Below are 15,812 nucleotides of genomic sequence, written 5' to 3' on the forward strand. Positions count from 1 at the left end.
GTCGAGATAAAACACGTACCGGATGAAATACAGGCAGCACAATAATTATGTGTATTCAGGATAACAATCAACCGATCCGCGTCCATTAGGGCAATGGCTTGGTGGTATTTATTGGGAGAGTGGTTTGCAAGCAAGAAAAATCAACATTTTTGGTACACAAAACAAAAAAATAGCTACACTACTACGGAGCCATCTGGCAAAGTTTTATGCGGGTTAGGGTGTGAAAAACAAAGCAAAAAGGCTGTGTCGAATATTTGCTCTCGAAATGTTACAAGCCGCCAGCTATTGTCTTCAACCTTTTGCGACACGCAACTGAGAATTCAATTTGTTTGCTCCGAAAACATCCTCCAGAAGACAATATTTGGCATGAGCATATGTGCATTACACCTCATATCTAAGATGCAAATGTATTAAACACCATAGCGCTTTGGTAGTGTCTGTAAATGGAAGAGTTTTATTAAAAACCTTTGAAAACGATCTTTTCTAAAAATGTTCTACTATGAGTTTCTTCCCATATTCAAAAGCTTATTTATTCTTACAAATGTGGGATTAAAATTGCCATGGAGTCGCTTTTCTTCAAACATTTTCCACCTTTCTGAATCAGTAGAGAAGATTAAAATAGGAATTGAATAAAATTCATACCACTTCCATGCTACCTCCTAACCACACACACACATTCACCCACCTCTCGGCGTGCTGTAGCGCATTTACCAAATCCCGCACGGCTGTACGTTTGCATTTAATTAGCTCATGCTTCAAATAAAGCAATATGGCTGTGTAAAATACCCAGTGGAGGATCAATCCCCTTGGAGGCCCAGGGCGGAATTATAGTTGGGGCCTCTAATTTTAAAAACGATGCAGGAGAGAAGGGGAACATTGAGGGGACTTGGAATGAGACAAGGCGAAAAGCGCAGTAAGAAAGGGCCTACTCCGCCTACTGTCTTATTCGCCGCTGGGCCACCCCTAATCATCTTCTTCAAATGGTCCGCCAGGGCCATCACCATCTTCGAATACAATAACGGAACCGGCTATATCACCACCAACACCAGTTACCACTGTATATGTACTCTTCTAAATGAAGCTAGAATCATACGTGCGCCAATTTCGAGAAGCAGCACGTGGTGGAATTTACAACTACAGCATTCAAGGAGCACTTTGCCATCGAATTGGTTCGCTCGCAGTGCTTCCGGGATATTCGCCATGCAACACTCAGTTGCAGCGGATACATGAGGACACAGTATCAAAATTCAATGATCATTGTTTGTGCTTTTGGGCAAACCAGATCTGTTCATCACCGTAACTTGTAATCCGAGTCTTGATAACAGGAATATAGTCCAGTACGATTTGTAATACAGAATGAGCGAGTTACTAAGTTGTGAATTTCGATTCCTTTATTTATTTGTTATTTAGTGGATTGTTTAACATTGTCTATCCCATTAAGCAAACAACGCAAATTTTATTTAATAATAATAGTAATTTGTGTTATGCACAGCCGGTTAGATTTGCATAGCTTTTAGCATTTGAAAACTAAAATCAAGTCAAGTTTTTGTGTTGAAAGACTACCTCCATGATCAAACAAACATCAGCAAAGTCTCGAAAACAAAGTACCCTTGTGTACAACTCAGAGTTCTATTGCGTAGCCCTGAAACCGGGCCGTTAAGCTAGTCTATATATAATCTAGTCTTGTCGCCATCTTGTCCGCCATTTTGTGTCCGCCATCTTGTCCGCCATCTTGTCCGCCATCTTGTGTCCGCCATCTTGTCCGCCATCTTGTCCGCCATCTTGTCCGCCATCTTGTCCGCCATCTTGTCCGCCATCTTGTCCGCCATCTTGTCCGCCATCTTGTCCGCCATCTTGTCCGCCATCTTGTCCGCCATCTTGTCCGCCATCTTGTCCGCCATCTTGTCCGCTATCTTTTGTCCGCCATCTTGGCCGCCATCTTATCCACCATCTTGTCCGCCATCTTGTCCGCCATCTTGTCCGCCATCTTGTGTCCGCCATCTTGTCCGCCATCTTGTCCGCCATCTTGTCCGCCATCTTGTCTGCCATCTTGTCCACCATCTTGTCCGCCATCTTGTCCGCCATCTTGTCCGCCATCTTGTCCGCCATCTTGACCGCCATCTTGTCCGCCATCTTGTCCGCCATCTTGTGTCCGCCATGTTGTCCGCCATCTTGTCCGCCATCTTGTCCGCCATCTTGTCCGCCATCTTGTCCGCCATCTTGTGTATGCCATGTTGTCCGCCATCTTGTCCGCCATCTTGTCCGCCATCTTGTCCGCCATCTTGTCCGCCATCTTGTCCGCCATCTTGGCCGCCATCTTGACCGCCATCTTGTGTCCGCCATTTTGTCCGCCATCTTGTCCGCCATCTTGTCCGCCATCTTGTGTCCGCCATCTTGTCCGCCATCTTGTGTCCGCCATCTTGTCCGCCATCTTGTCCACCATCTTGTGTCCGCCATCTTGTCCGCCATCTTGTCCGCCATCTTGTCTGCCATCTTGTCCACCATCTTGTCCGCCATCTTGTGTCCGCGATCTTGTCCGCCATCTTGTCCGCCATCTTGTCCGGCATCTTGTCCGCCATCTTGTGTCCGCCATCTTGTCCGCCATCTTGTGTCCGCCATCTTGTCCGCCATCTTGTCCGCCATCTTGTCCACCATATGGTGTCCGCCATCTTGGCCGCCATCTTGTCCGCCATCTTGTCCGCCATCTTGTCCGCCATCTTGTCCGCCATCTTGTCCGCCATCTTGTGTCCGCCATCTTGTCCGCCATCTTGTCCGCCATCTTGTCCGCCATCTTGTGTCCGCCATGTTGTCCGCCATCTTGTCCGCCATCTTGTCCGCCATCTTGTCCGCCATCTTGTCCGCCATCTTGTCCGCTATCTTGGCCGCCATCTTGTCCGCCATCTTGTGTCCGCCATCTTGTGTCCGCCATCTTGTGTCCGCCATCTTGTCCGCCATCTTGTCCGCCATCTTGTGTCCGCCATCTTGTCCGCCATCTTGTCCGCCATCTTGGCCGTCATCTTGTCCGCCATCTTGTCCGCCATCTTGTCCGCCATCTTGTCCGCCATCTTGGCCGCCATCTTGGCCTCCATCTTGGCCGCCATCTTGTGCGCCATCTTGGCCGCCATCTTGTCCGCCATCTTGTCCGCCATCTTGTCCGCCATCTTGTCCGCCATCTTGTCCGCCATCTTGTCCGCCATCTTGTCCGCCATCTTGTCCGCCATCTTGTGTCAGCCATCTTGTCCGCCATCTTGTCCGCCATCTTGTCCGCCATCTTGTCCGCCATCTTGTGTCCGCCATCTTGTCCGCCATCTTGTCAGCCATCTTGTGTCCGCCATCTTGGCCGCCATCTTGACCGCCATCTTGTGTACGCCATCTTGTCCGCCATCTTGTCCGCCATCTTGTCCGCCATCTTGTGTCCGCCATCTTGTCCGCCATCTTGTGTCCGCCATCTTGGCCGCCATCTTGACCGCCATCTTGTGTACGCCATCTTGTCCGCCATCTTGTCCGCCATCTTGTCCGCCATTTTGTCCGCCATCTTGTCCGCCATCTTGTGTCCGCCATCTTGTCCGCCATCTTGTCCGCCATCTTGTCCGCCATCTTGTGTCCGCCATCTTGTCCGCCATCTTGTCAGCCATCTTGTGTCCGCCATCTTGGCCGCCATCTTGACCGCCATCTTGGCCGCCATCTTGTCCGCCATCTTGTGTCCGCCATCTTGTCCGCCATCTTGTCCGCCATCTTGTCCGCCATCTTGTGTCCGCCATCTTGTCCGCCATCTTGGCTGCCATCTTGTGTCCGCCATCTTGTCCGCCATCTTGTCCGCCATCTTGTCCGCCATCTTGTCCGCCATCTTGTCCGCCATCTTGTGTCCGCCATCTTGTCCGCCATCTTGTCCGCCATCTTGTCCGCCATCTTGCCAACCATCTTGGCCGCCATCTTGTCCGCAATCTTGTCCGCCATCTTGGTCGCCATGGACCGTTGGTGAGGGTAGGGGGGGGGGAGGGAGATGGAAGATGTCACCTCCTGAAGTACATGCTCTCCTGGTATCGGAAATTTGAAAACAGCTGGTTTGTATGAAAAGTTAGTGTATACACATTGCATACCTTACGGCGGAAAGTTGGTTGCAAAGATAGTGTATTTACATTGCATACCTTACGGCGGAAAATTGGTTGCAAAGATAGTGTATAAACATTGCATACCTTCCGGCGCAGTACCAGGAGCTACCTCTTCCGTGGATGCTCTCCTGGTACTATACATTCAATACTTTTCGGCGGTTTTCGACCAAAATTGCTGCAAAATTTTACTCGACCAACGGGAAAGTTAGTGTTTAAATATTGCATACTTTTCGGCGGTTTTCGACCAAAATTGCTGTACAAGGTGCTACCTCTTCCGTGGATGCTTTCCTGATATCGGAAATCGGAAAACAGCTGGTTTTGGAATTTCGTACCAACCGACAGAAAGTTTGAGCGAGATGAAGGATGCTTTCCGTTTTATTGATCTTCCTTACATTAGCGATCGTTCTCACGTGTTTGATAGTATGCAATAGCAATTGTGATGGGCAAATATGTCCCAAGCTGCAGATGTTACCTCTGGAAAAACATGCTCTCCTGGTATCGGAAATCTGAAAACAATTGTGTGCGCGGCAACGGTATAGTGGTTTTCACAGTTGCCCAGTTTATTTAGTCATTGGACAAATTTGTCAACTCTCGTGGCCCTGCACATATTAATGTGAATTTCGATCGTTCACTTGATTTTCGCGTATGAAGTTTGATGCTCCAATTTTAGGTCGGTTGTCCGTGCGTCAAGAAATCCAAGAATGTCTGGGCCGATCTCTTCGCTCATTGTGAAGACACTTGCGATAATTTCATCACATTTATACTGGCACATTTACATCAGTATGAAACACACTACGTGCTCCTCAGACACAATTTGATAGTCAGTAGTACAGTCAGTCAGTGTCAGTAAGGCAGTCAGTGAACAGTATTCTACACGGGGATATGATGAAGTGTTTGGACAGTTTGGGATGGGTGGACATAAGCTGAACCTACAATCCAGCTTCGAATAAGTAATAATCAAGAAAGACAGAAATGGTATTCCAAGAACCATGAGGTTGTAATAGCAAACGGGAAAGAGAGTTCTAATGATTGCAATATGACTTTATTCAAATTTTATGACAATGCTTGCTATGTCGTAGTACACTGACAGATTGTGTCAGTTATAACATCATTACCGGCTTGTAAACTTGCAGAAATTGTGACAATCGAAAGAACTAAACACAACTGTTGCGTCCAGCAACGATGCCCTTTTCGTCGATTAAGAAAGCTAGAAGTTTCTTTAATATCTAGCTTTATTTTAAAACATTAAAAAATTCAATTCTGCTTTCTGGCGATAAAAAGAGGCCTGGTGCCTCTTTGCACGCACTTTTATCCTTTTTCTTTCCTCCCGATAGCGGTCATTACTCCTTCCTAGATTCATCCGAACCTCCGAAGGATCGAGCGGTTCGGATGAACGGCCCTAAGCCTGACCGACGTATCGTTTCGCCCTCTCTCTCGACAGTCTTTTTCGCCCCGCTGTCTGCTGTCAAACGAGGACCGCTGTTAATAAACAACAACAACACTCCACCACAATACTGTTCCGAAACTCGCAGGCAGGGCATTTTCACGGTTCAATCGGTGAGAGAAAACAATATCACACCACGAGTGTCGCAATGGCAATAGCTTGCGAATATTGCGGAAGTGAAAATAAGCATGCTTTCTATTCTAGCATCAAACGGTAGGATCATTTACGAACAGATGAAAAAATCCCGTTCAAGAAATAGAATACATGAATAGGTTGAAGAAAAAGGGCATATAAGAGTTCACGGGGCGGCCAGATGGTGTATTGGTAGCGCAGTCGGTCTGTACAAGACAGGACCACCGAAAAAATTCATTTGGACCACCAAACCTCCGTACGCAGCACTGACTATCCTACGGGTAAATAAAGTAAAAAAATAGAAATGGTAGGCATAAACATCCTGAAGATGTCGTGCCGATAAAGAAGAAGGAGTTTGAATACACTGCATACTTCTCTTGCGTAGCCGTGTAACCGGGCCGATATAGCTAAACAAATAAAAAAAAATTATCTAACCAAGGATAACCAATTTTCTACCTTTTTAATTAGATTTTATGCTATAAATTCTGCTCTGCTGCTAAATTTCCAAAAATCGCACAATCGGCACAAGTTGTTTGGGGCCCCCAACACGGCGAGGCCCTAGACGACCGCGTACTCCGCCTACCGTTTGATCCGCCGCTGAAAATACCATCAACACGTTCTTCGCGTGCTTTGCCGTAGCACCGTAAATTCGTCATCCGCTTCACCTACGCACCGAAGAAGTGCACCAAAAATATGTATTTCTTTTCAGTTCCGTCTTCCATGTCAAACGTTTATCGGGCAACACCAGCCGGTGTGCAAATATTCACGCACCAGCAAACCCGTGGTGGCGGCCGCAGCGGAAAAATGGCTTCTCGTACTGTACGGGTGGGACCCATGGATTTAATTAGATTTCTTGTGGCTTTACATAGAAGTACTTTTTGAACCATTTCGCCAATGCCATGCAGAGGTTTCCGAAATTAAATACGGATAATTGGGAACCGTGCAGGGAATGGTTGGTGCAGAGTTCGGAATGAAGAATAAGTAACAATGATTTGGATTTAATTTTAGATCTAATTTTCTGTTGATGAAATATGTTTTTTCCATTCTAACGATAACAACTTCAAACCTTTTGAATGTAACCAAGCAGGCAGCAAAGAAATCTCTTCGCCATTTTAAAGCCTTCTTAAAGCCTTTCAGCATCCATTCATTTCTGGAAAATAATGGATGAATCTATACGACAAAAAAAAATCGGTCAAGTGGATTAATGTTGCGGGGTTGTGTACGTGGATACCCTTTTAAGCTGCCGGAACGACACTATTCAATAAAACGGAACATATCTCCACAATCTGTAACCATTTCACTTTAACGATTTAACACATCTCCTCGCACCGTTTGTGGCACAACATCAAAAGGTTCGGTTGGCTTTTCGTTGGTGGAGTAAGTGGAGCAGCTGGTTTGCCGGCCCAGCAAGAAGACTTCTTGGAAGTTTTCAGCACTTGCAATAATGTTTTCACATTGTCATGCTGCCTCAATCAGTGAAGACATTGAATTGTTGCAACGATCCGTTACAATCGTCAACAAGTGGCTTGAAACACTTGTGAGTGCAATTTGCAAGTCACACGATACGTGACATTTGACCGATTTTAGGTGAGCGCTTGTACGAATGGCACCAAGATTGGTATCTAAGGTCGTTAAAGATGACAAGCCAGGTGAACAGAATCACCCAGTGTGGTCCAAGGTGTTTCGTGTGCTTATTGCATCATAATAAGTGTGTTGATTATTTGATCGTTTGTTATGAGTTTGATTAATATATAAAATCTAATCATAAATACTTCAAGTAATACAATTAAATTAGAATTTAATCAAAAGTTTGCCCACAAAGAAAATGGCACGGATAAGAATGTTTGCCTATAGTTGAGAATAATATTAAACAGACCTTCATGGAATAGTTTTAGACCACCATGTTCATGGTCACTATGGATCTACACCACTTCTTCGTAGAATTGTAATCAAGTTTCATCGTCCTGCGTTGCAGCAATTGTGGTAAACATACGAAACCTACAACTCCACTCGATTTACCCGTGTGGAACATTCATTAGATAAAGTATGGGAATTTTGTTCATACAGCCACTGATAGATACTGACCGGTACACCGAATTTGATTAAATAAAGTTTGTTCGTGCTGTGTACCATTCTTAGGAAGATTACGATTAATTTTACAAATATCAACACGCACCCTGTGCAATTTGATTTAAGTTATCGGCTTTCACATAATTTTTGTGTGAGTTTTAAAATATTAATAATGGCTGAAAAGCAAGGAAAAAAGCGACTCACAATTTAGAAAGTAATAATAAATACACAGTAAACCTCCTTTTGATGTTAGGGACCAACGCAGGATAAAAGAAAATTAATCTACACGCCACGTAAAGATTACGACAAAGCTGGTAGCTGGTTTGGCCCTGTTTTGGGGAAATCTTTTGTACGGCTTGTACATTTTTGGTAAAATTCCTGCAACAAGTACAAGTGATCAGTGAGCTTTACGTTGAAGCATCGAAAATGTTCTATTGTTTGATATCCACCGCACACCGCATTACGCCCTTCCCGCCTTCAGATGAGAAACCCAACAAAGCGCAATTTACTGCGCGTTCGCGGGTTGAGGAAGAAAATAAAATCTCTTCCAAATTCTACGCACGTTGCAAAGCGGTTGCCAGGCGCTTATTGAATTTTGATGATTAAAATAACCCGCTTAGATGTTTGCTACAGCAAATTCTTCACCCTTATTCAAACATACAACACATTCACTCGACTGCAAACGAAACGAACGAAACAGTAGGATTAAGCAGTTTTGTAATTTATTTCAATACATCGTTCATCGTCGGAAGCAGATTGCAGCGCTACCAGTGGGATGCTTCAAAGTTGTGTCAACCATTAACCCCCAAAGCCCTCAACGTCAGTCTCCATTAATATTATGGTTATTGCTCATGTGTTTGGCACCCCTGGTTGTGATGCCCTTTTGTGCCGCAAACTACTGTTGTGACAGATTTGTTGGAAATTTATGCAGATGCATTCGCATGATGACTTCGTTCAAAATTCGTTCTCCAAAGGCACTTCTCGTGCATCGGCACTGATCGTCAACCACAGTCTGGGTTGTTTTTCATTTGTTTTTATTTTCATTTGGCTCTGATTTGTGTGTTTTTGTTAAAAATTTGCATCTTTTTATGCAAATTTTCATGCATTTTATGAGGTATTCCTACCATCGATGGATTACAACTATAATCAGTTTTAATTCAACGAATTTGAAGCCAATCAATCTTAATTCCACTCAACTAGCTTCATTTAGAGACTTTCGAGTTCTGTTCAAAACAAACCAAGAGCTCTGGGAACGCCACTTACGCGCAACGCCTCTAGCGTCCGGCCACTAATGTCTAGACCATGGTTCATTAAAATCGAACCACTTACCGCTAAATGCCGACTTTTGCGAATTGATTTCCTTCATTCCACTTAATTAGCGGCATTAGAAATGATCCGCTCATCCCACCCAGGTGCAACTAATTTACCACCCACCCACCACTCTGGTTCGCTGTGCAGTCCGATCGTACCCCTCGTTCGTAGTATTTCTTCGATGGGCTGTCACTAATTAGCTATCCCGTGTAGGCCGTTGACAACGCTGCTAAGGCGGTGGCTGTATGGAACATGTTTTCGATACTTGCGAGGATGCCCTTGAATGTTTTCAGTATTGTCAAAACAGCCTTCTTTCGGGATGATCACCAACAAATCACTCCGCAGTACAGAATGCACCATGGAACACACCGTCCTCCATTTCATGCGACACTTTTCAAATAATCGAACTGTTTTCCACCCTCCGGATGATGTAGTGCAAATTTCCATTCATTTCCTCCGTGTGTTTTTTCACCGCTGGTGAAAGGGATACTAGTCTGCGTGAAGGTAAATAATGTCTTCCTGTTTATCATGTTTGCCATCCGTTTGTTTAGCTTCCTGATCGAGTGAAATCGTTGCGACAAGCACGGTCGATTTAAGCTAGAAAACATTCCACACGGTTCTTTTGCAACCGGGCAAACTCTGCAAAGATGCACGCGTGTTTCTGATATTGTTCCGTACGGTTCAGTTTATGCGAGATTTACGTGGACCATTTTGAAACCGAGGGTTGCCAGGCAGATTATTGCGTCTCAAAAGGTCGCGTAAATTTATGTGTACTTTACTTCCATTCCATCCCGGACAGGAGATGGATAGTTTCGAGGTTGTGAAAACACTTAAACCACATCAGTGTGACAGGAAACAAAATTGAAATTAAAATTTAATGCGGAAGCATAACACAATTTTTGCTTGGGAAATTGTTTTCTCCAGCGCGGTGCTTCGATGGCGTTCTTCCTTCGTTTGTCATGACTTGTGTAGGATGCAAAGTTCTTGTTGAAAAGAAATATTTGTTTGCGTATTTATTTTTTTTTTTATACTGAGTAGTTATCCTTTTCGATAATATTAATTATAAAATGCGAAACTCAACCAACTATAGGGATAATCCTTTTTTTAAACATTACACAAAATGGGGTAGATAAAGATTATTACAATTTGTAACTTTTTATCTTTATTTGTAATTAAGAAATAAAATAACCCTTAAGAATCTCCAGTTATTAAATAAATATTTAGACATTTAAATTATTTGTTTTTTAATCTTTTTGAATCGTCTGTCACGATTATGTTTTAAAATTTCGAATCGAATTGTTGTTTACTGTAATTTAAATATAGCGTAAAAATGTAAAACACCTGTATCAAACTGTATTTTTTTATCTTTACCCAGAGTCTACCGATGCTATTTACAAACTCTCATCCAAATATATCTTTATTCATTATAACTTCATCCTCGTGCAGCATAACTTCATCATCAATATATTTAAATTTTGTTTTTTTATTCACCAAAAAACAAACTAGTGAGCTAGAGGAGCCCTTTTATTCATTTCGTAGGAGTCCTGTAGCCCGATGTCCTACGTGGGAATTTAATCAATTTATTGGTAGGTTCAAATTGGTTCGAGTTTGTTTCGGGCTGCAGAGGCGCAAGGAGGAATATCAATTGGCCAAATTTCGTACTAAACCCACCACGGTCATACGCCGTAGGTTGGTTCACATTTCACAATTTTGAGAAATTTTTAATGTAATGCACCCAGACAGCCAAACATCAATTTCAATCAAAAGTCCATTGGACCTTTTTTACAGCACCTTCACACTATCCCAACTTCATCGATAGCAACATTTTTAGTAAAGTAAGTGAAAGAACTAGAAAAGAAACTAGTTTTTGTACTGTTGTTTTATAAATTCACTCAAGATTAACAGTGAAAACTTCTCAAAGCTTTTTAAAGATATGTCAATAATTTAAAACATTAACTCATAAACTTAAACAAAACGAATAAAGCACACTATTTATTATACCAGTGTATAATTTCGACTCTTTCCCGCTAAACACAATAAAACATTTTAAAATAATGTAACACAGTACAAACTAATCCGTAAACACCTTTTAGTTCACGACCATTAGTTACCCCGCCCGTAATGATGGCTCCTTGGATCGTTGTGTCCTTTTTTTGACGCATAATTATTTATCGTATGCAGCAAACCAACGCCTTCACCTCAAACGCGTTTGAAACGAGGTTATTCCCTTCAACCCCTTCGACGAAAAAAAGGGACATAATCTTACGGTGCGTGTATAGCTAACCCAATTACCAGGGAAAGCCTTTCGCATCGTCAAGAATGTTTTGTTTTGTCTTTTGCCCTTAAAAAAATCCAGTGTCCAGTTCATTTATCGTCAACTAACAGCTCTGAAGTGTGCTTTGTTTTTTTTTTGGTTTTATATTTTATCCTTCTAATTCTTTTTTGAACTACACGGTACACCAACGAGCCAACGGGGATTTGTTGACAAACAAGATGATGTGAAAACAATGAGCTTTCTTCAAACAATGATTCTACCATTAGATTGGCACAATCAAACCCTGCAGTGCTGGGAAAGCATGATAAAGAAGTGGTGGAGAAGCTTCGGATTTTCGTTGTATTTCTTGGTAATTGTTGGTTGCCGTTTTTTTCGGCGTTTCTCGCTGTAAATGCACGAATCCTTGGAGCAATTTAAAAAGTTACAGTTTATTGCTGTTTGCTTGGAAAAATCCTTGTTGCTTCAGCGATCTTCAAACCTTTGTTGAAGAAAGGCATGATGAGGTAGTAAGAACGAATTTAATTTTGCAGTTCAAAATCATTTTTATTTCATTTACCAATGCCACATAGTTTTATTGGAACGCTCTTACCGGGTAGTGGAAAGTTTCGTTTCAACGCATCTTTAAACCCTTGTTTACCTTTTCCCACCTTTTTGTCTTTTTTTTTTACGGATCCAACCCAAGCAAAGTCAGCGATGGCAGAGTTTCGAAGAAGAACGAATAATTCAGCCCGTGCAGTGGATTGTCCTGCAGGTAGAGTTTTGTCAGCCGGGGGAAACTGTTCAAAAACTCAGCCGACACCGCGCCAATGCCGTTGTTCGACAAGTCCAGGCTGGTTAACGTCGGTAGCAGCATACCGTGCGTTTGCAGCTCCATCGATGGCACGCTCAAGGAGGAGGCGTTGAAATGGGTCAGGTTGAAGAACGCTCCCAGATGTGTGAAATCCAACTCTTCCAGCGGATTGTTGGAGACGTCCAACGATTCCAGATGCTTAAAATTGCCCATATACTCGATGGAGGCAAGCTGGTTAGCGGACAGATCGATATTAACCAGCGTCGGTTCCTCATCGGCCATCGAGAAGATGTTCGTTATTCTGTTGCGTGGCGCCCGCAGTTCCACCAGCGCCTCCGTCACGATGAACGTTTCGATCAGGTTATCGGACACGTCCAGCGAACGGAGCGACTCGTTCAGCTGCTTGTAGTTGTGCAGTTCGAAGCTGGCGAACGAATTGTTGGCAATGCTAAGCTGCCTTATGGCAGCATTTTTCCGGAACAAATCCGTCTCCAATTCGTGCAGCTGATTATGCTGCAGGGAAAGATGCTGAAGGTTCGGTTGATTAATGAACGTATCCCTGTCCAGGGTGTGTACGCCCACCGCATCGAGGCTGACGGACTCGAGGTTGACCAAACCGGCAAACACGCCCGTTGGGAGCTGTGTCAGCAGGTTGTGACCCAGATCTAGCACCTTCAGATTTTCCAACTCCCCAAACGCGCCGTCCGGAATCGAGTAGATCCAGTTGTTCCTCAAGTTGAGCACCTGCAGGGTGGGGAATTTAAGAAACTCTCCTGCCCTCAGCTCTTCTATCCGGTTACCCTCCAGATAGAGCTCCTGCAGGGAGTTCTCGGGTGTGAACAGGTCCGGGTTGAAGTCGGTGAGTTGATTTAACGACAAATCCAATACCGTCAGCATGCGAGCGGTGCGGAACAACCCTTTCGGCAGTTGAGTTAGTTCGTTTCCGCGCAAAACTACCACCAGCGGGTACATTGAGCCAAACAGCCGATACGCTTCCGGGTCAATCTCCGCGATAGAGCACCGTTCCAGGCTGAGGAATCGCAACGTCTTCGACCGTGGTAGAAGATCCTTACCGAGCCGCTCCAACCGTATCTCGTTCAGCGCCACACTTTGCAGGTCAAAGTTACGGTGCAGCGTTTGCTCATTAACGTTAGCGATCGGGTTATAGGACAGGCTGAGTTCCAGCAGCGACGGTAGGCTTTGGAACAGTGTGGGCGCTACTGCCTCCAGCTCGTTGTTTTCTAGCGAAAGTGTCTTGAGGGCAGCGAGCGTTGCGAACACACCGTCCGGTAAGCTTTTAAGCTCGTTTTCGTTGAGATGCAGCTCCTGCAGCAGTGATGCACCTTGGAATGTATCGGCTTCAATGTATTTGATTACATTGTGCGACACATTTAGCACGCTGAGCTTGGGCAAGCCGACGAAACTTTCATTCGTCAACCGGGGCAAAGCGTTGTGGGCCAGCAGCAGCACTTCTATGTTTGGCGTACCCTCGAACGTATCCCCCTCGAGCTTCGGCAGCCTGTTTCCCTCCAGATCTAACCGGCTCAGATGCTTTAAGCCCTTGACAAACTCCATGCCCGTCAGGTGGTTTGCCTTGACGTCGAGCGAACGAAGGCTTTGCTGCTGTCGGGCGAAGGTACGCGCCGGAATCGACGCCAGCTGATTGTGGCCCAGCTGTACCACGCGCAGCATCGGACAGTCCACAAACGCGTCCTCCAACAGCTCGACGATATTGTTCCGCTCCAGGGACAGCTCCTCCAGCACGGGCAGTTCCGCGAAAAACTTCCCCGGCAGCGTCTCGATAAAGTTGCCAGCAAGCCGTATCTGTTTCACCTCGAGATTCTCGAGAAACAGCTCCTCGGGGACGGTTTTTATTCTGTTGCCGCTTGCGGCAAACACCCGCAAATGTGTGAGCCCCGCCAGCAGCTCCACCGGCAACGTCTCCAGGTAGTTACCGTCCAGCTCTATCGCCGTCGTGTTGACCGCGTCGTGAAACGTATCGGGCGCGATGCCGGTAAGGCGATTATCATTCAGCCAGATGGCATCAAGATTTTCCAGCACGGTAAGCATGGTCCGGTCGAAGTACACGAGATTATTATTTCGCAGATCTAGCGCGAACGGTGCGATCGAGGGGAACAGCAGCAGCTGGAAATCTTCGATGCGGTTCCAGCGCAGATATAGTTCCTCCAGCTGGCTTAGGTTCCGCAGCAATAGTGGCGAAATGAAGGTGAGCGAATTGTTGTTAAGATTCAGCGCCCGCAGCCGGCCAGTGTTGGCGAATAAATTCTCGTGCACCTCCTCCAACCGGTTGCCATCCAGCTGGATCGTGTCTACCACGCTCAGCGTGTCGAACACCGTTGGAGGCAAACTTTCGAGAGCGTTGTTCGACAGGTCGAGTGTAGTGAGTCGTGGGCAGTGCTGGAACACGGTTGCATCTAGCGTTCGCACACGGTTCTTGGCGAGTACTAAGGTAGTTAGCTGTGGAAGATCACGGAACCATTCCGGTGCAACGGCAGCAAGTCCGATACCGGTGAGGTTTAGCGTCACCAGCTCGTGCAAACCTCGAAAGATCGCTTTCGGCAGTACCTCCAACGGATTATCGGCAATCGTAATCGCCTCGATGTGCGCCAAACCTTGAAACGCGTCCTCGTCCAGTATGCGCGTTCGTGTTCCGTCCAGACGGAGGGTTGTAATATTCGGCAGCGGTGCAAACACCGACCCCGGGACGTATTCCAGCACACTGTTCGCAAATGTAACCGCGACACGGGACACACCATCATACCCACCCATCGTCAGTTGATACGCGGGCAGCTGACTCCGGTCAAGGATGCGCACCGAAGCATCGGCAAAGGTGCAGTCCGGTGCGTTGTAGATGCAATTTAATGTCGACCGTACGATGGCACCATCCGATGGCTGAAAGCTACTGGCAAACATAGCCACAGCAACCAGCGCGGCCGTCCGCTGTAACCTGGCCAACAATTAACCCAAACCCCAAGCACGATTCAATTACAATCACCAAAGGTTCATCTGGTATTAGCAAGGAACTTATTACTTACAGCGATGCGCCACGTAACCCCATGCTGCAACACAACCAGATGGAGCCTCGAACTTTAATTTCACCTGTTGGACCGTTTGACGGACGCTGTGCTAGAACCGGTGGCCCAGGGGTAAACCTTTGATAATACACTGGCTGGCCTATTTGCGGCCAGACAACGATGTCGATGCCTCTTCACTCGAGCTGCCGAGTCCACCGAATGAGCGGTCAAAAGCTGATAGCCTCGCCGCTAGAGCAAACCGTGCAACGGAGAGTTCGAACTCATTATCGGTGCGCTTTTGATTCGCCCTTGACCCCCGGGGGTGCCAAATGGATGGACGAATTTTGCGTACGGCCGCAAACGGTGGTGAAATAATCAGCTGCCGGTCTGCCGGTTCGATAGGCACCGTGCGCTAGAACGTACACGTAACCGATCTGCTAGCGGCATCGAACGACGGATTTTAGAGCAGGCGAACAATTTGAAGATGTAGTAATTTTTGAGCGAAAAACATTTTTTAATTATATTTTGATGGTGTTGGAATACACACTTGTATTCTGAATATGTCACACCGGTAAATGAAAATTTCCCTGAATTTGTTTTGAATTTCCTCTGTGTTTTTCTAATCGAATGTTCTTAGTAATCT

General features: G+C 45.5%; 1 protein-coding gene across 1 annotated transcript; it reads right to left on the minus strand.

The window, feature by feature from the left end:
• Positions 1–12,008: 12,008 nt before the first annotated feature.
• Positions 12,009–15,213, minus strand: LOC128303903 (protein artichoke-like). The gene is made up of 2 exons (XM_053040988.1): positions 15,191–15,213; positions 12,009–15,102 (listed from the first exon to the last, which is right to left on the minus strand). Exons 1-2 carry the CDS (start codon positions 15,211–15,213, stop codon positions 12,009–12,011), a joined length of 3,117 nt encoding a protein of 1,038 aa, XP_052896948.1.
• Positions 15,214–15,812: the final 599 nt, after the last annotated feature.

The sequence above is a fragment of the Anopheles moucheti genome, chromosome 3 (assembly GCF_943734755.1).
Source record: "Anopheles moucheti chromosome 3, idAnoMoucSN_F20_07, whole genome shotgun sequence".
Taxonomy (NCBI): Eukaryota; Metazoa; Arthropoda; class Insecta; order Diptera; family Culicidae; genus Anopheles; species Anopheles moucheti.

Coding starts and splice junctions, on each gene's coding strand:
- LOC128303903 (XM_053040988.1), bottom strand. CDS start 15,213: ATGGGGTTACGTGGCGCATCGCT. Junction 15,103..15,190: donor GGGTTACGTGGCGCATCGCT/GTAAGTAATAAG, acceptor ATTGTTGGCCAG/GTTACAGCGGACGGCCGCGC.